Source organism: Protomyctophum parallelum (assembly GCF_964188405.1).
Source record: "Protomyctophum parallelum genome assembly, chromosome: 17".
Taxonomy (NCBI): domain Eukaryota; kingdom Metazoa; phylum Chordata; class Actinopteri; order Myctophiformes; family Myctophidae; genus Protomyctophum; species Protomyctophum parallelum.
Window position 1 is genome coordinate 5709615 of NC_139719.1, and position 21506 is coordinate 5731120.

The 21506-nt window shown below is 43.4% G+C and overlaps 2 protein-coding genes across 2 annotated transcripts in view; one reads left to right on the forward strand and one right to left on the reverse strand.

Moving 5' to 3' along the window:
• LOC310874920 (leucine-rich glioma-inactivated protein 1-like) overlaps positions 1 to 21506 on the reverse strand; it is a 429872-nt gene that overhangs the window by 146621 nt on the left and 261745 nt on the right. The gene's annotated exons all lie outside the window — the stretch shown is intronic.
• Positions 234 to 21506, forward strand: part of plce1 (phospholipase C, epsilon 1) — a 141191-nt gene continuing 119918 nt past the window's right edge. The window contains exons 1-5 of the mRNA XM_083787834.1: positions 234 to 443; positions 12281 to 12415; positions 12771 to 13443; positions 14008 to 14400; positions 15507 to 15725. Coding sequence (XP_083643960.1) covers positions 12832 to 13443; positions 14008 to 14400; positions 15507 to 15725 — 1224 coding nt within the window. The 5' untranslated portion in view covers positions 234 to 443; positions 12281 to 12415; positions 12771 to 12831. The remainder of the gene's footprint in view (positions 444 to 12280; positions 12416 to 12770; positions 13444 to 14007; positions 14401 to 15506; positions 15726 to 21506) is intronic.

Sequence of the window (21506 nt, forward strand, 5' to 3'; positions counted from 1 at the left end):
TCACGCTGGTTATCGTAAGCCAGACCAGGGGCTATTGTCCTCTGGTGCAAGCACCACGGTACTGTGTGGCTGGCTACTGGCCGGGACGAGAGAGAGAGAGAGAGAGAGAGAGAGAGAGAGAGAGAGAGAGAGAGAGAGAGAGAGAGAGAACAGGGAGGAGAGAGAGGGGTAGTGAGCCTGGTAGAGAGAGAGAGAGAACTGGGAGGGAGCCAGGGAGGAGAGAGAGAGAGAGAGGTTTCCCATTGCTGCTTGCTTGGTGCTTTCCCTGTCTGTCAGCAGGTCAGGACCAGAGCGTGCAACAAAGTTGCAGCAGTTGATTGACGGTTCTTCCTTTAATCACGGCCATTCGGTAATTAACGGCCATTTAACGGGAGGGTCGCCCCACGGGGGTGTAACTTAACTGTGACTGCCTGGGCTGGACGTGAAGTGAAAACATTGTCTTGGTAAGTTTGTAACCTTACCTCGCTTCCTTTACTGTTCTATACCAAAACACAGCGTGACGGCATGCACGTGTCACGCCGAGGCTGTGGCTTCTTCTTCTGGGTTGTAGCAGGTTGTCATTTGTCGTCGTTTAAAGCGGCGTGTTTACTTCTTTATCCAGACATTTTCAAAAGCGTCAGCGTTATTAATTCTTTGGCGGCTGGTTCCAAAATGCGTGTTTGTGTGTCGGGAGGGTGGGAGACATTGTGACGGTTAACCGTTGAACACAGGTTGACTGTCGTACTTAATTGTTTGCACTTTGCACTATCACCACCAATTTTAATACAGGGCAGATTTAGGGCTAATATAGCTGTCAGAAGAACTGTCAGTGCCACTAAATGCCCCTTAAAAGATTGAATGCGCGAAAAGCACTTTGTCAGGCTGCTGGCATGGTCAAGTGTATGTGCGTGCGCGGCGCGCGTGTCGGGGGGGGGGGGGGTCATGTACTGTCTTAGCCCTGGTCAAGCACTGGATCAAGGCTATACTGTCTGTGTACCGTATGGGAGGAGGGGGGGTAGGCCTATTTGCTGTATAGTATACAAACACACAAGGCAGCTATAGCTACACATGCAGGCGCACCACAGGTGCATTGTGAATTTTAACCTTTGAACGTTCACTTTTGGGTGTCTTTCTACAGTATTGGACTTGGTTCTCAAACGTTTTGAATTCAAATTTCAAAGACTCCCATAACAATATTAAAACTAGAAAAAGTGCCCTTCTGGGCACAGGTCTCCACCAGGTTATCCACAGATCCGTGCAGTTAGAGGTAAAAACACTTTTCGGCCAGTTATAGCGCCACCTTGAGGCTGAGTTGAAATTGTTCATGTGGCATTTTGTCCTCGGCCTAGTGGGAATGTGGGTGCACAATTTCACGGAAATCACGCGATGTGTTCATGATTTGCAGCATTTTGTTTGAAACTGAGCACTCCTGTGAACTTTGGAAGCCAATCTTAACCAATCAGGATGGAGTGTGAGAAATATGAAAGACCGGTTTGGTTGAATGGCTCTAGAGAGCGTGATGTTTGGACAAAATCTGTAGGTGTGCTGTGCAAAAACCTGTTTTGCACAAAGCGGCCTCCTGGTGGCGCTATAACAGGCCGTTGTGGAAAGTTTGGGGCAGAGGTTCATGGTTGGCATCCAGGGAGTGTGTGTGCAAAATTTGGCATCGACCGGGTTTTAACGGTGGCTGAGATTAGCTGGTCACGGACGGACGGACGGACGGACGGACGGAGTGCAAAACATACTCTCCCCATGCCTTCGGCTGGTGGAGACAACCAGAATCCTCAGAGTGTACGAATGCGTGTTGAGGATGTGAACCCCAATAATTTGTTTGTCTGGGTGGCAAAGAGAGACATTGGACATGCTCTACCGACAGTGAATTTATGGACACATTGAATTTGAGTTGTCCCACTGCAGTGGAAAATAGAAATGTAATAGACTAGTACAGTACATCACAATGTAATATAACCCATCGTTAAGATTTACAAGTTGGATGTACTCCATTGATCTTCATTAAAGAATACTGGAAAAAGTGAATACATTCTCAGCTCTTAATGTACCGATCTCTCCAGCTGCCATTCAGATCACAATTTACAATGTAGGCATTTAGCAGACGCTCTTGTCCAGAGCGACTCAGAGTGTGCCAGATCAGAGGCAGTAATGTGAGGGATGAAGAGAAAGAGAGAGATGGTTAGAAACAATAACTGGTTCAAGAGTTTTGGACAGAAGGGAAAGGTGTGGTGGAGAATGAGCACACAGATGCCTTTGAGCAAGTAGGGAAACCTCAACCACTTATATGCGGACAAGATAATTTTGTGGTTACACAACACACAGTGATTTGAATGCGCATGTATACTTACAGGACTAAGGACATTTCTTGGAGGAAAAAAACCCACTTGTACTGTGTGCTTAGCATTGTTAGCAAACTACCCCTGGTTAAATCGAGGCTAACGCAGACATTTAAAATACTTTGCATGTTCAAATTGAGTTTGCATTTAATTTGCATTAAACATTTTGGTCACAGTAGTGTGCTATAGCCTACGTTTTTGTGTGTTATGTCAAGGTAAAGCTTAGAATTTGCCATGACAGAGTAGTTCATGAAAGGGACATAGATCCACAAACCACAAATAAATACAGTCATGCCTTCTAGATTTCAGCCCCCCATTTGCCTCTGTGTTGTTTCCCCAACATAAACACGTGTGCACCGACCTTCACACTTACGATCATCTGAGCCTGCATATACAGCCACCCCTCTTGAGTCAGCTCTCCCTCTCCCTGTTATTACACCCCACACACACACACACACACACACACACACACACAGAGCCTCTCTGCAGTTTCCATTGGCGTCTCGCATCACCCTGCTGTCTAATCAAAGCCATATGTTCCCCAGGTCGCTCGCATGAAAAGTCTGTTCTGTTTGCAGCACTTTCTGTCTCTTTCTCTAACCAGCCTTTCACTTTGTTACAGTGGTTGGTTGTCAGTGTTCAGACTCAGTTGTGACTTGAGTGGAATTGGATATTTATCAAGTAAACTGTGGTTGTGACTTGTGAGCAGTGGCACACCATTCCACAGGTCATTTGAAAGTGCTTTCACCATCACAATGAAGTTAGTGTAAAACACATAGGCCACTCTGGTTATAGTCCTTTGCCTTGGCATGCACCACATATACTGTAAGGCTACATTTCCCCAAGTGAAAACCCCAAACACTAATAATTTCTCTTCATCTGCACGTTCCATGTGCGGTTCAAAATGATTTATTATGTAAGGATGTTTTTATTGCATGTTTCTCTTTACAAGTAGGTGTTTCATTTGGCTCCGTTAGACCAGTTGAAGGAATGTCATTCTAGTGTAGTCGTGTAGCATGAAATTTCTTCTTTTATTCTCTAAAGCAGCGGTTCTCAACCTTTTCTCTATGAGGGCCCATCTTAAAAGTGTATAGAAACATGTGCATTTTCAGAGCATATTTATTTTAATGATCAATCAGTCGTATTCCGCAGAGGAACTAACGTGATAAACTTTCAAGTTATTATTTATTATATATTATATATATCATTTTTATACACACGTACTATTATATTATCATTAAAGCATTAGCTTTTTGCCACTTATTTGGGGGCCCACTTGGAATATCCTTAGTGGGCCCCGGACCACAGGTTGAAAATCACTGCTCTAAAGCAGTGGTTCCCAAAGTGGGGTCCGGGGACCCCCAGGGGGTCTGTAACTCTGAGAGTGTACATTTGGTTCCATTTGTACACTCTCTGAGTTTAATTAACATTGATTTTACCATTAATTGGGTGTCCGTAGACTTAAACAGGAGATAATCACTGCGTAAAAATCTTCTCTTATGGGGGTCCCTGGCATTTCTTTTCAAATGGGGGTCTGCAGGATTATTGGTGTCAATGTAGGGGTCCTTGACATGAAAAAGTTTGGGAACCACTGCTCTAAACTCTACAGCATGTCTCTTTCGTTGTCTGACTTTGCTTCATTGTCTCCACCAGGCCGAAGGCATGGGGGGAGAGTATGTTTTGCACTCCGTCCGTCCGTCTGTCCGTGTGTCCGTGTGTGTGTCCGTGAGCAGCTAATCTCGGCCACTGTTAACCCGGTCGATGCCAAATTTTGCACACACACTCCCTGGATGCCAACGATGAACCTCTGCCCCAAACTTTCCAGAACGGCCTGTTATAGCGCCACCAGGAGGCCGCTTTGTGCAAAACAAGTTTTTGCACAGTACACCTACAGATTTTGTCCAAACATCACGCAAATTGGTACACAGTCTCTCTAGAGCCATTCAACGAAACCGGTCTTTCAGATTTCTCAGACTCCATCCTGATTGGTTAAGATTGGCTTCCAAAGTTCACAGGAGTGCTCAGTTTCAAACAAAATGCTGCAAATCATGAACACATCGCGTGATTTCCATGAAATTGTGCACCCACATTCCCACTAGGCCGAGGACGAAATGCCACATGAACAAATTCAACTCAGCCTCAAGGTGGCGCTATAACTGGCCGCAAAGTGTTTTTACCTCTAACTGCACGGATCTGTGGATAACTTTTGTATGCCAACTCCCCTACATTCCTATCCTGGTGTAGACCTGTGCCCAGAAGGGCACTTTTTCTAGTTCCATCTGTGCCCCATTCTACACTCAAGCTCTTGATTTCAGCATAACTACTTAAACCTTATACTTACCCAGGGTCCACCAAGGCTCTATACTAGAGCCTCTAGTATTTCCCTCTACACCAAATCTCTTCGGCGAAACTAGCCTATCTACAAACGGCAATCGCATACAGTATATTTTATTTTGTTTAGTTTATCTACTGTACTACATTTTTTATTTTAAATGTGGACTCTGCCTTATTGTAGGGTCCCCTATTGTTGTACCCCTGACTCACTGATTTCAGCTTTAGTGCTTTGCACCCCATGTGAGGTCGGACCTAATCACATACCAGGCTGTGAGTCATCCTTTGGATGAGTTGTGAAGTAATCCCTTGTGAATGAACATTGTGGAAAAAAAGGCTTTTATGTCAGAGCAATGAAGGGACAAATAATGATCTTGGACAGGCGGTTTAAAACCTTTTCAGCTCAGGACACAAGGGAAAAACGGTCTCTGTGGAACCACAATTACAATAAAAACATAATGGTACACTGAATGTACCCAACAGCAATGATATCCTAAACTTTAAGCACCTCAATTTTACGATACTTATTTATTTATGAAGCGGCAGATGATAGTTGAATGTTGAATAATGTACATTTTCACTGCCAGATTAGAATCGGATACATTCTCTAGCTCATTTTGATTGAGTTTCTTTCTTTCTTTCTTTGAAATCTCATCCAGAAAGTGTCACTATAACAATGACATTTACGTTTTGGTGGCCTCTAACTTTAGGCCTCACAAACTCCTTGATTCCAGAAGAATCTGTCCATATAAGTTTATTATGAGTCATCATGACCATTGTAAGATAGAGAGCTAAAACATGGTGAATCTGGCAAAAAGCAACAAAGACAAAATAATCTTTGCAAGCCACGACACTGGTTGAGCTGAAAATCACTATATGCTCCCTATATAAGAACATATAAGTTTATCACATGCTCTGCTGTGATAAACTGGCTTCTTACTGTATCTTTATTTTAGCACAGCAGATTGTTGACATGTACAGCTACAGTATTTAATATTTATACAGTTTACTGTAGTATAGGAGCCATTCCTGAAACCTTGTGATTTGTCCAATTTTGATATTTCGTTGATATTGTACTTAGATTGAATATCACATTTTCTACAGACAGACCGACAATATCATGTTTACACAGACAGTTACACCCACATGATGTCAGCCTTGTCAGGGTTAGTCCATTATCAAATATATACCGTAGTTAGGATGTGAGCTTGAATACTAGTACACACACACACACACACACACACACACACACACACACACACACACACACACACACACACACACACACACACACACACACACACACACACACACACAGTAACACATCTGATTTTGGTTATATCAAGTATCTCCAAGGGACGAATCAAGAGGTAGTGAGATCACCCCTGAGCTTCTTCACTCCATGATCCATCATAATGTTCTAGTCAAATGTCGGATCTCATTGGACACACAATACCTTACAGTTCATTTTTTAAGCCAGCTCTCCCTCACTCTGTCTTTTCACTTGGCACAGTAACACAACAGCACAGTTTTACCCTGGCTTTTGCATTATACTACAATACGATTTAAAGGAGTGCCAAGGCATGCCCAACTGATTTTTGGGACAAAGTTCCTCAAATCATGAATTTGAATGTCCAATTGGCGTCAAAGGCTACGGCGTAAGAAGAAACTGCACCCTTTTCACATTGACCTATTATAGCGCCACCAGGAGGCCACAATAACCTACCTGACCTGTGCTCTGAGGAGCACTTTTTCTTGTTTCTAGAGATATATCATTCAGCATCGGTCAACATCGAGGAAGTAGTGACAAGTGTTGTCACCCTTCATTTCACAAAGAGTGGTGTCACTTAGCACTTAAAATCTATGAATGAAAAAACATAATAGTGAAAATAGCCAATCAGTGTTGTAGAAACACGTTTAGAACTAGCTTGGATAATCTTTGGACATTTTAGAGAACATTCGCCTATAATGAAATTTAAATATCATGGTGCATGTACAACTTTTATTGTCTCCACCAGGCCGAAGGCATGTGGGGAGAGTATGTTTTGCACTCCGTCCGTCCGTTTGTGTGTTTGTGTGTCCGTCCGTCCGTGTGTCCGTGAACAGCTAATCTCGGCCACCGTTAACCCGGTCGATGCCATATTTTGCACACACACTCCCTGGATGCCAACGATGAACCTCTGCCCCAAACTTTCCAGAACGGCCTGTTATAGCGCCACCAGGAGGCCGCTTTGTGCAAAACAACCCGGTCGATGCCAAATTTTGCACACACACTCCCTGGATGCCAACGATGAACCTCTGCCCCAAACTTTCCAGAACGGCCTGTTATAGCGCCACCAGGAGGCCGCTTTGTGCAAAACACGTTTTTGCACAGTACACCTACAGATTTTGTCCAAACATCACGCAAATTGGTACACAGTCTCTCTAGAGCCATTCAACGAAACGGGTCTTTCAGATTTATCACACTCCATCCTGATTGGTTAAGATTGGCTTCCAAAGTTCACAGGAGTGCTCAGTTTCAAACAAAATGCTGCAAATCATGAACACATCGCGTGATTTCCGTGAAATTGTGCACCCACATTCCCACTAGGCCCAGGACGAAATGCCACATGAACAATTTCAACTCAGCCTCAAGGTGGCGCTATAACTGGCCGAAAAGTGTTTTTACCTCTAACTGCACGGATCTGTGGATAACCTGGTGGAGACCTGTGCCCGGAAGGGCACTTTTTCTAGTTAGAATTATTTTGTCCAACGTACACAACGTAGCAACGCACATGATACTCATCAGTGAGAAAACACATCCATAATTGAACAACATTTACCATAATCAAGTTTGATTTATAACTTTTTGGGAGCACTCAACTCACAGCCTTGTGGTAAAAACACAAGGCGTTCTGAAATGTGTCAAATGATGCAAGGTTAAGACATTATAACTCACTGGGAGAAGAAAATGAACAATATGATTCATGTTTTAAATTGATTCAATTCATAAAATAGTTGAGTCATTAAACATTTAGCCTGTAACGTACAATATTCACTGTTTTACTGTATCATGATGGGTCATGTTGTTGATCAAGCCCTGTATCCTGTCAGTCTGTAGTGTAGGTCTTTCAAGAAATATGGAATTAATTAAACTTGTCAGCTGGATACCAAAGCATCAGAATGACTGCATCAGTCTCATGTCATGTTCTCTGTCGCTCTCCCTCAAAATGAGACTAGCAAGACAGACAGGGAATCCTATACTAAAATGGAATTATATTACTTATCTTTTGTTGGATAGTTTGTAAAGGACAAGATGATGCTGTGTAAAAAACATGTGCTATATTGTATTGTAACTTGTAAGACAGCAAGCCATGTAGAAGTAATTGGGGGTTTTCTTGGTCAGTGCACTTGTCACTGTGTGTGATGTGACCTCGTTTTGTGTCTGTCTGCCTGCCTGTGTTTGTCTGTGAGAGAGTCTGCGGGTATAACATATATAGGTTGAGATTTAGCTATGGGGGACCATTTTTTTCTCTATACAACTACTCTGAAGTGCAGTCAGTGATGTCAGAAGTGCAGCCCTCTGTCATTGTGGCAGGCACAAGGTTAGAAGATTTGAGACCAAAGTGAGTGGACTGCATTGTTGTCATAACTGACAACTGACATAACAGTATCACACTAGGGAGTGTATCATTGGCATGATGCAATGTCATTGCTAATTCGTTGGCAGTGTGGGAGTCACCTGCCCCACCATGTTATGATTTTAAAAACAAGAATCTGTGACACCTGGCCGGGCCTGTTGGTTGACTATGATTCAATGATTCATGTTGACACTTGGCAGGAGCTTCTTTCTTGCCGTTTAGCCTCGGTTAACCTGCTTTACATGAGTTCTCATCGACAATAGGCTCTGGGGCTCTGCAAGAGAACTTGAGTCAACAGTTGAAAAGTTGTGTGTGTGCGTCCAGTTGGTGCTCAGCAGAGCCTTGATGTGCAGAGGCCCGAGGTCCACTGCGTGCTGCGTGCGCAACGTCCCAGTGATTGACAGTTTGAGCTGAACTGTGTCGGCGTTGGACGACATCTGTAGCAGCAGCAACAACAGCAAGACAAAATTACACTTGTGTGTCATGATAAGCATTTATGATGATTGATGAGGTCATCAAGTGTCATCAAAGTTCAGTAAATAGTCCACCCAGCCACCCACTACGTTATAGTTTAATGTGGCACACACTACGTTATAGTGTACTGTGGCACCCACCACGTCATAGTAAATGTGTATTTTGCCAATTGGCCTGAACGTTTGTACGGATACTACGAAATAATAAATCCATAGACTTGGCTATGGAGCCACAAGTTGGAGCCGCTCAAAAAGTGTGGAACTGTGAGGGATAAGGTCTCAAACCTTCAATATAGTCTTATCTGGCTCTAGACTCTAACTGTACTTCCAGTAAGATACTTCCAGCAGTTATTTTCCAGGCTTTATCTCCTCCTAAGACGGAGATAAAACTGGGAAATGGGAATGAGGTTACTCAGGCCAGTGGCAATGTGAACTGCGAACTAGTATCCCCAGCCATTCTTCAATATGTCATGGTGTCTCACTCAGTCACTTATACCTTCTTTGCTGTTTCTTTCTTGCAAGCTTTTCAGGAGACATGCACAGAGGATACACCAAACAAATGCAGCATACTGTAGACTGCTTTTAGATGCATACACGTACTGTACATTAAATAAATGGGGCTATAGTATGTTCCTTGGCAGGCGGTATGCACTCCCGGAGAAACTCACACTTTCACTCAGGTGGAAAACGGCAGTTGGCATGTGTATCAGAGGAGATGTGGTTAACTTGTCACTCACCAGGAAAACTGTGGGGGTTAGCAGTGGCAGGGATTGTGTTGTATAGTTTATTGTTCAAACAGGATTGTCAGAGCAACTAAATTACAGAGGGAGAAAAAACACAATTCTTTTCATACAACATGGTTATTCTGCAAAATATATATAATAATATATATTCATAGGAGCTTAATTAGGTCAAACTCTTACTCAACAGTGCTGATAAATTCAAGCTGCTCCTAACTGTTTTAGTTCAAATAGTCCACAGATGTATTTTGCAATTGCATAAGTGAAGCCTATTGTGTATTTTGGAACCGCTTAGAACAAGTAGTCCTTGAGATAAAGTACACAAGCCGTTTGTTTTAGGTTAGAGTTGAGTTTTGGGAGCTTCAGTAATTCACCCATCATTATTTATACGCGAGCAGAAGGTACACTGTGCGAGGTAGCATGTTATCAGCTTGCCCAATGTCGCGGGGGTTATTGTTGAGGGGCGATAGCCCCTCCTATGTTCAGCTTTTAGTCACTGACAGCATTTCATGTTTGACACAATTTGGGTTGCATGCACATTTTAGTGCAAATGTTGTCACAAACATTAAATGAAATTGACAATGAGAACAAACATTGATGAAGAAGGTCGGGACGCAAATTCTGATTGGCCGGAATGAGATGATGTATGATGATATATGAAAGATGGGCCCTCACTTTAAACGGGTGTGATTTTGCTGGGAATGCGCTACGACTCGTTGATCATAGTGTTCAGGTTTCCCTACCCATCATTGGGTTATTGCATGCGTGAAATAGTCTCTCCCCCCCCCCCCCCCCCCCCCCGATGTCCTCTGCATGTAAGTAAGTAAGTAAGTAAGTCTGTAAGTAAGTCATCATCTTTAAGCATGCCCCCTGCGACGTACAAAAGCAAAGGCGCCCTTCACTTCACATGAGTGTGCAATGTGATGTGTTTGTGTTTGTGAGAAGGGGGGAGGGAGGGGCACTGCTGGGCGGATTTCTGCGTCTTGCTGATCGAGCTCTGGGCTGATGTCATACACCGGGGCGCAAACTCGTTCTCCATAAAATGGGCATGCCATAAAACCATTGCCTAAGAATGTCATTTTGCACTGATGACAGGAATGTCCATATATTTGCACAATGTTGGCACACACACACACACCCACAGGTATTTCCATATTTAGGTACCGGTATGTGATGTACAGATTTTAGCTCATGTCGGGCATGTCCATATTTGGGCTGTGCGTGCCATCCACACTGCCCCCCCACAACTTGAACTTACTTTATTCATTTATTTATTTAAAAGATATTTTTGGGGCTTTTTCCTCCTGCCTTTATTTGATTGTGTGTGTGTGTGTGTGTGTGTGTGTGTGTGTGTGTGTGTGTGTGTGTGTGTGTGTGTGTGTGTGTGTGTGTGTGTGTGTGTGTGTGTGTGTGTGTGTGTGTGTGTGTGTGTGTGTGTGTGTGTGTGTGTGTGTGTGTGTGTGTGTGTGTGATCCTTGAATTGACCTAGAATCACTTGACTCAGGCCACCCCCCACAACACACACTATAATCGTCTGAGGCTGGCCCTACTTCTATGCGGCGGTCCCACATTCCAACGATATGGCCCACGTGTTTGGACGGGGAATTTAGGGCTGCGGTCAATCTAATTATGAGACTTTGGCCACCATCCCCATGGCTTTCTGCATGACTGACCCACTGCCATATTTCCAGACCCACACAATTAGTATACAATGTCTGTAGACTAGTGTATGTGTGGCTATGGATCTTATTCATGCCAGGCTACTACTGGCAAGTCTTGAGTCTTACAGGTTTTCTTTGGGTGAGTCACTCACTAGTCACTACCCGATTTGTCTTTTTTCAGTTCCTTGTATTGTGTATGTAGCACCAGCATATATTTTGTCACATGAGTCGGTACAGGATTCTCTATCCCTACACAAAGAAACTGTCCGAACATGATGTGTGTGTGTGTGTGTATATATATATATATATATATATATATATATATATATATATATAACCATAACCTCAGACTTTGTGTCTGTGTGACGGTCCCGGGCATCACTCGGGCACTGCCCCACCGGCTGGATGGTTCTGGACATGTCTGTATGCACTGAATCTGCACTGTGTGTGGGGAACTTACCCAGTCTAGTTATAAACGCTGCTACTTGCTTCCTTAATTCCCTTAAAGCTGTTTTGGAGATACATTTTCACCTGACGGGACCCTTACAGAGCAATGTTTTACACTCTGTTAACCGTTAAACTATTTATTACTGTGTACACCCATGCCTCCCACCTTCCTCTCTGAAGTTTCAACCTGTTCTTGCTTTTTGTTTTCGTCTGGCTTTTGAAATGACGTAATATTTGAATGTTTGTTTAGAGCACTTTCCTCAAACGACTGTAGAGTGGCAACCAAGTCTATACAATTTGTTTGTTTACAGCAGTAAACGTCATGTGACGTCATGTGGGTCAATTAAAGGAGTGAGGCGCCCCTTACTTCACAGCCCCTCCTAGATCCAGCTTTTAGTGTATAGTATGTTCACAAACTTTGTCCTACACAAACATTACATTCCCATTGACAATGAATGGATTTTTTTACGTCATAGTGTTGAGCAAATAGACAGTGTTTATCTTACGTCATGATGATGTACAATGATAAGACCGCCCCTCACTTCACATGGGTGTGATTTTTCTATTTCTTTTGAATATTGCTTTATTGACAACATTGGTGCATACAGTTGGAGTGTTTCCAAAGCCTCAAACTGCACTTTGAAATTAATCTCTCTCTCTCTCTCTCTCTCAACCCCCCAGGAGCTGTAACAAGTCAAATATGCCAGCGACACTGAACAGAAGCAAGGCACCACACACACGTCTTTGTAGGCGATCCTGTTAAGGAATTCCTCCAGGGTCACGTCCACACACGTGACGTCTCATCTCAAACTTCTGGTTTGTACAGCTGTATAAGCTTCTGTTTCTGAAACACATTGCGGTTGCCCTGGTCATTGGAAAAGTCACAGCTTTTGGAACGCAATGTGTTAATTGGCATGTGACAGGCCCACCTCCCATGGTGCACTGGATGCAAATCAAGAAGCTCTGCATCATGACCTAAACGTGTCTCTTATCATATGAGTATTTTGTCAATACTACGGACGAATCATTCAATGTCCATGATCGATATTGTCTAATTGATTTGATGATAATTAAGTAACGTTAATGATTTGTTGGATTGGATTAATTATGGTAAGATATTTTCAACATGATGTATTGTAATAGCTTTCTCTGTTAATTTGACCAATCTTAGATACACTGTGAACTGAAGCTCTAGCAAGGTGAGGCAATGCAGCAGGGATGTGGTTGATGCGATGGCCACTGAAGACCACGACACAGGGACTGAAGCTGTGGTCCTAACTCGGGGAACTTTACCTGCATCTACTGACCCCAAACCCTACCTGGGACATAAACATCCCAGCATGCACCACAGCCAGGAAGTACGACAACAGTCCGAGGAGGCGTCTCAGTCCAAACGCCACAGTAGACCTCATAGTCCTTCCCTCCTTTCATACAGGAAGTTGTCACATGACAGCGGAGAAGGGACGTTTGTCGACGGTTTGGATTACAACGCCAAACTCATGAGTGGGAAAGAGAAACTTCAGCTGGAGCAGAACTTTGGGAAGAAAACTGAGGGAATTACTAATGCAGTCACTCTGTTGGCTGGGAAAGGTTTAAAGTGCTCTCAGTGCCAGCTGGAAACCCACGCTGAGGGTGTGGGTGCAGGCAGTCACAGAACTGGCGGCACCCGCCTCCCCTGCACCTCCTCCAGCCAGATCTCCGGTCTCGCCTCCAACTGTTGCCATGGCCGGAGGCACAGTCCAAGCCCTAGCCCTAACCCAAACCCCAAACCTGGCCCCTCTAGGCCCATCCGACACCACATCCGCCGCAGCAGCCTGCCCGTGTCCATGCTGGTTTCCCACAAGGTAATTAAAATCAAAGGGGGCTATTGAAAGTGGTTGCTTTGAGTCCTGAGTCCTCATTGTCCTTGCATGCATGCAGGCTGCCAGTATCCTGTGTAATGAGACTGGGATCTCACCCAGAACAAAATGTTACTTTTTGAAGCCTGACACGGAAAAGCTGACGCTACAGTGTACGATTGTTTATTTAATGTCTGTTGGCAAAGACAAAGAAAAATGCTGTAATTATACTGAACTGTATATTCAGTCAGTTGAGGTCTACAACCACCTTTAAAACGGATTTATTAAAGCATACATTTTCAATGTTCCAGTCAGCCCTGTCAGATAGTTCTACTGGTCCATAGATTTGTTGACATTTTGAAAACAGCCGCCATAAAATACATCATGTACTTTTTGGTAGACACATTTATGTAGAGTGATTTACAGTATCGTTTTTATCCCTTAAAGCTATAGCCACTGAGCTCCACAAGGCATAGAATCTTAACCTTAAGCTGTATTATTGCCATGTTGTACAACATACAAGATCACCATTATAGCACTGCTTGAAACTGCCTTGGCTTCTACTCCTAGGTGCCCCAGTGCCTGCGAGCCTCAACACACTCTCCAGCCAGTGAGCCAGGCTCCCTAGTATCGTCTCCCATCAACTCCCCGCTTCTTAACCGCTGCCAGCACAACCATGATGGGCAAAAGACGGGCCACCGCCTTTGGCCCTTACACAAAGATGGATACTCCAGTTTGGAGAGGCTCGACAGGAAGCCCAGAGTAAAAAAATGCTCTTTAGAAGATCTCTTCAGGTTGCGATCATCCTTCGGAGCCACGGCCGCGGCAGTGTCACCATCGGGGCTGGCCAATGACAGCAGCAGTGACGATGGAGAGGGTTTTGCAGATGACAATGAGTTTGTGCGGAACCGCAAAGAGCGTTCCACGGTCCTGGTGAGGCGTTTTTACAAGAATAACCAGAAGGTGATTGTATGAAATAATTCACTCATCTATGCTCATTTACTTCCTTTGTTCTTTTGATTAACTTATTCATTGACACATTAATTAACCCAATCTATGCCATACCCAGAATATCTCGGGTTTATTGCTTAAATCCTCCTTTGCTTCTTTAATGTCTTTTAATCCAGAATGAATAGTATTTTATTTACCGTCCGTTAGCTATTTTTAGCATCCGTGGCTAGCCCCCATAGGACTCCATGGTGTGACGTAAGTGAATATCCAACATCTCCACGTGATCTAAAGATGCTTTAGGGCTCAGATTGAGGTAAAGAACCATGTTTAGAGCTTAATAAAACTTTAATCCGGCCTCGAGAGTAGAAAACTAATTGACTACTAACATTGACATAAGACGGCACCGAGTGCAGCTACGTATCAGTCATCACACAATCACTTCCGGTTCAACGAACGAGTTCACAGCTGTCTAAAGAGTGTAATCCAAGAGGCCAATAGCAAGAGGGGCCGACTTTGCATTACTTCCTGTATCGGCGTGAAGGGGGCAGACACATTATTAGGAGACAGGCAGAATGTTGGAGTCTATTCATTTCCAGTGGGAGAGTGAGCTTCTGAACCGTTCCTTCACTCCATGGTCACTGAACTAAATACTGCACCGATCATCACAAGGCACACAATATTTACAAGATATTCATACTGAAATGGCTTATTTTAGCGAGACAAATCAGGAGAAAATCTACTTTATCGACATTTCTTTATCCCAGCCTCAAACTCTTTTGCGAGATTTGAGATTTGAGTCCGGAAGAGTCTCTCTGTCCATTTGCAATTTGACGGACAACACAGATGAGAATCTGTGAATATTTCAACATTATAACGCGAAAGTTTAAATGAATGGACGTATTAAAAGTGAAATAAAATGTGTGTTCCAATGCTTAATAATATACATTTCCATAACTGTCGGGGGGGACTGATTTCCGTTGTCAGTGTTGTTGTCAGCCTGGGAGAGGGAGGGTGGTGGGAAGGTCGGGGAGAAGCAAACCAGACCGACTTTATTTATGAGACCGTTTGTAGGCTTTGTGTACTTAATTCTATTTAATCTATTTAATTCCGCTACTAAGGTGACCAAGTCTGTTTGTACTGGGACCAGAGCGATTGTCAGAACACTTCCGTCAGGACACATCTCGGACGAGGCCTGGGAGAGGGTTGTTCACTCCAGGACCTGGCAACCCAGCCGGAGAGACGCTCAGACAATCTTAACGCGCACTGTGGCTTGGCCGGGCGAGGACCTGAGGCTCTGCAGAGTGATGCTGCGCTTTTCTGCGGACAGCCTACCACGGGTAAGAGAACTTGTACATATAGTGTGGTATTATATTGAGTGACATGCAAGTGTTACACTTTGAGTAGTCTTGCGAGCCAGACTGTTGTCTCCAACATTTTTCAACTGTTCCCCCACACTTACGTTTCATCTTTCAATCGCACAAAGTTGTGCTAATGTAAATCAAAATAATCAAAGCTTGCTGCTTAGCAGAAATTGAAATTCTAAAATAAAATGTAGGCTTCGAAAATGACAAACGGAGCTTCCTTTTTGGCTTTCGGAAGGTGTTGTTCCATTCACAGATTGTGGGATAGTTGTCTGGCTACCCAATCCTTCCCACAAATGCACAAGCACACACACATCCATATCGGGGGGTCACCTTCTCAGTAGTAAGATGGTTTATCTTTCAGACTTTCACACGCAGGCTACAGGTCGCATGAATGAGCCCCCTGTTAACAGAGAATCGCAGCAGTGTATTTTGAAGGGTTTCCATTTAACTACACACTAAAAATGACTCCCTCAAAAACTGTCTGCAGAGAACGAGAGGATGCATGCCAAGTTCCGAGTTTCGTTCCTCTACTTATTCTAAGAGTACTTTGAAAAGCCATAAGTGTTCCACAGTTTATCCATGACAGCTGCTATATCACATGCAATATGTCAGATGTCGGTGTGGGCAAGTAGCCATTCATTAATCCATTGCATTTCCATTTCAATTCCAAAAATTGGAATGCTCTTGGTTATTGTGTTTCTCGGTTTGGGTGGAACTGTTACGTCTATTATGTATGCAAAATGAACAGTGTGTATAAAAGTAGTATTATTCCACACGGGTACACACTTTCTTAGTCCCCCTCTGTGTTGCTCCCCATCTTATAGGCCGAGTGACCGAGCCATCAGGCAGTGTGTGTGAATGCATGTGTTCATATTTGTATGAAAACAGGTTGAGCAAGGCCGGCATGCATATTGATTATTGAAGCTACTGCATACAAGTCCAATAGCTATTTATCGTAGAGAGAGAGAGAAGGAGACGTTGGAAGAGGGTGAGTGAGACAAGGCGAGCGTGAGAGAGACAGCGCCACTGAGAGACGGCCGCTGTGTTATTTTACAGTTTCTACACAAGGGAGAATGTTTTTACACACATCCAACATTTAACAGGAACTTTGCAACGTGAGCACACCGTAGCGCCCTCCCAACTTTATTGCCTACTTGCTGCTCTGCTCCCTGCTTTCGTGCGGTGCTTCTTATTCAATCCCTCCCCCACAAAGAATCTAAGTGACTGTGGGTGTGTGTGTTTGTGGGTACAATTTTTGCATGTGATTCCGCATACATTATTATATTGCGTGCGTGCGTGCGTGCCGTGCGTGCGACATACACATGGTGTGTACCATGGATATATTTCTGTGTTCATGCATACATACACATACTGTATACTGTACATGAAATAACCACAACAGAGCGAACCACTGTGTTAAGTTTCTATGTCAGGAGGGGGGGGGGGGGGGGGGGTGCGGTGGAGTCACAATTCATGCACACACACACACACACACACACACAGTGCAGTGGTTTCAGACGCTGTCAGAGTGGTTTTTATGAGTCTTTTGTGGTTGTAGAAATGCAGGCTGAGTGGAGTCCAGGCAAAGCTTAATAATGAGGCTATTGAGGAGAGGGGGAGCTGCCAGCACCTCCCTTGTCAAAACACCATCTGAGTTACTCCTGGAGGGGGTTGCCATAGATACTCTGAAAACGCTGTGCAGCGTTGTGAAGAACCGGCTGCGAAAAGGCAGGACAACTCTGACCTCCTTTAGAACTGAATGGACGTTGTCCCTGACACGTCTTGTCTTTCCAAATTGAAGTCTGTTTAAAGCCTGTTTTAAGGACTATTCACACAGGGCACGGCAAAACGCCTGCACACTCACTTAGATCTGCGGGGTCGCACGGTGCTCCTCATGTGAATGGAGAGACGTTTCTATGCGTCGCACAGAACAAAGTTCAACACAATTCAACTCTTGTTTCTCAGTTTCACGGCATTGCACTTGCTTGTCGCTATGCCTGTCAGGTTGCCTGTGCTGTCCGATCTGCCAGCTCGCCTCTCATTGAAAATGAATTACTACACATCTGTGTATGTCGCACGATGGTGTCGCTCACGCAAGACTAAGTAAGACTAAAAGACTTTTCTAGGATTTCGATATTTAGTCTACTAAGACTAGATACGTAAGTAAGACTAGATTAAGACTGAAACAATTTCAGATAGCGCTAAAACTAAATGGTGTGTTATTGACTACCGGTAACTTAGAATTTAAATAAATTAAGCTTAAGGGGCTTTTCACACCGTGTACCTGCTTGAATCCGTGGGGTCGCGCTGTCCTCATGTGAATAGATGCGTTTCTATGCATCGTGTCGAAAACGCAAGTCAACTCTTGACGCAGGCAGGCATGTGTGTGTGAGAGAGAGGCACACATCCATTGTGTCTGTCACCAGGAATGCCCTTGCCAAATTATGTCAAAGCATGTCATGTCTTAGAGTTGTTGTTGCGTTTGATAGCAGTGAAGTCGAGAACAATGATAGCGGCAGTTGACCTGTACAGCATGGGTGAAGAACCCCAGGTAACAAAAGTCATTAATTGCTGTGTGAACTGCCAAAATAGTCCACACATCTGGATTGGATTGTGCATGCACATATATTGTGTACACAAGTTCATGTATTGGCGTGTGTGTGTATGCGCAATATGATTGTATGTAGACACACACACACACACACACACACACACACACACAATAACAACATACTGTTGAGATTTCTGGAGGAATTCGGAGGTATCCTGTGGCCCTGCATGTTTATTGCCACAGCTAATGAGGGGAGCCAAAGAACACAGGATTATACTGAAGGAGAGATTGGAGCAGGGTAACACCGGAGCAGAGACGGAGAGAAATAGGTCGAGAAAAATGATTTACATATGAGTGAGAGAGTCGGGGAGGGGGCTAATATATGGGAGAGCAAAAGCACAAAAGAAGGAAATCAAATATTGGAGAGAGGGAGTGTAAAGTCCTCTGCGTTAATTCATCCATGTCACATGTGTAACTCTGAGAGTGTACAAGTGGAACCAAATGGACCCCCAGGGGTCCATTTGGTTCTTGTACACTCTCAGAGTTAACTGAACACCAAAGATTATATAATACTGTGTACTTCCCCTCCAGTGAGGGAAGCAGGAAAGGGTGTTCGGATAGAGGAGAGGTTGAGCAGGGACTTTGTGGAACCCACCAAAAACACCTTTTATTTGACCTTGAGATATGAGGCCACCCGTCTGCTGTAGAAACTCTGGACTCATGTTATATTTTGATTAATTTGGCTACATTTAGTCGGAAACCTTGTATCTCCATATTTCAGCTTTTTATGTTTTGATGTATTCGTTGATGCCATGTGTTGTAACTTTGTAAGTAGTCAAAATAGCCTTGTAGAGCTTCTAGTTTTGTAATAAATAAAAATATTAACTAGAACTTGCGTTCTAGTATAACTCGGGCATAGTGGCACTAAGAGCCATCTTCAAGCCAGGATTTGCATTTGTTGCAGTGTTTGTCATTCAAAACATGTAATAGAAGTACTGCACTGTGCCATAAGCACTTGTTACAGTGTTTGCCATTCAAAACATAGTACAAAGTACTGTGCCTGTGCCTTAAGCTTTGCGTGTTAAGACCGTCTTGAACTCCTGGGCCCACAGGGTTGGTGCTGGTTTAAGTTACTAAGCTTGAGAGTATAGAGGACAATACTTTACTACTTGGACACACGCGCACACGCACAACCTCTTGTGCGTGTGCGTCCAAGTAGTAAGTATTGGGATCAAACGGTCTCTTAAACCAGAAGTGTTTTATTGTTTACGGCTTTGTGGAGTCTACCAATTAGATCCCTGCTGAGTCATCATACTTTAGCTACGCACACAGTAAGACACAGAAGTGACAGATGTCGAAAAGTACTTTGGGGAATGGGACCACACACACACACGTGGGAGGCTGGAGCCTGTGTCTTCTCCCACCGTTATGGGTCCAGTTCATCTTCAGGGACAGGAACTCACATTCCCTCCAAAGATACGGCACTCTCTCATTATCCATTTCCTTCGCATCGTGTCTGGCCATAAAAAATGCATTTGTGCGGAAGCTGGTGCACTAATTAACTAATTAATTAACTAATTAAGAAATGTAGCTGGGGACCCCAATGGTCTGCTCTTGAGTGGAGCCGTTTGCATTCAAAGGTAGATGGCTGTAGTGTGAAACCGCTGCATACCATTCTGCAGTGGTTCTCAAAGCTGTTTAGGGTTTTTTTGTTGCTATTTTCATTATATTTTTTTGACAAATGCCAAATCTTCTCTTATGGCATGGAATTGGAATGCCACTGCTATATACTGTAGGCCTACATGCTAGGTTAGCTTTTCCTAGATTGAGGAAATGTTCAAAATCAACGATCTCCTTCTATTCATTAACCACTTAATTTATCAAAATGTTGAACTGATGAAAATAGCTACAAAGATGTTCACCTATAATGGCCTGCTTGGATTATTAAACAATTATATAATTATTATTTGGAGGTGACACTGGAGGCTTGACAGTTGACAGTCAATTATTCATTAAAACAAATGATTTTTACACGTGTTAAATGGACACTCATGATTTTGCAGTGTAGTCTTATATAATGTTTTCATCCCGACAAATCCCGACAGTATATACATTTGCACTCTCTCTTTCTTTGAATCTTTCCCATGTTTCACTCTTATCCACACATGTGTACACTAATGTAATGTAAGCCAGTGATAGTGTTTAAGAGGGACTTTCCGAAAGACTGAGTAATGTACACACAAGGGATGTTACATATTGTCTCATGACTCGCCTTTTGATATGTTATCATGACTTCAGAGTTTTCTTGGGGGGGGGGGGGGAGGGGGGTTTCTGTTTTCTAGCAAGTTGAGCTCATTTAAAACCCCTAATTTATCCACAATGATTGGTTGAATGAAGTCCAAGTGAGTCAGTAGATAGACATGGCTGCTTTCCACCAAGTGAATGAACCACAACCATGCACACCAGTACTTATTTTGATTCAGATTATTTTAACCAGCTTTAACTTCTTTAACCCTAACCCTATTCTGGGGCTAACATTTGCCAAAAATAGCAGTAGTATTGAGCCCTGGGGGGAGGGGGGCGTTGAAATAAGTATAATATAGGGCTTAATTGGTTAAGCACTTTCAACCTGGTGTTCCTTTTATTGGTAGTTCATTCTAATCTAGAAAAAAATATTTCATTTTTTATTTTATTTTGTTGAAAAAATGCATATCTACAAACTCATGTGTCATGTATGAGTTTGTTAGCTATTTGTTAAATTGTTATACAATGATGTATACCACCTGAACCCTAGTCTCCCTATTTTTGCGCTAACATTCTTCGAAAATAGCAGATTGACTATTATCGTCCAAGATATATATATATTTTTTAAACATATGTTTATTGATTTTCTTTACAGTACAAAGAAGCAATTTCAAAACAATTATTGACATATATTCCCCCCCCCCCCCCCACATCCCCATGGCAGCACAAATACAAACAAAATCTTATCAGGAAATGTTTTTACAACAATAAATACAGAACAAAACTAACAAAACTAAAAAACACATTACATACAGTTAAACAAACGAATGCACAATGTCCGTCACAGTTCCCTACCCCCACCCCACAGCTGACTACTCCAATTAACCACTATACATCCAAAGCCTCTTCAATATCATCGGCCAAGATATCTAGCGAAAACAGGATGGGGCCTAGGATGG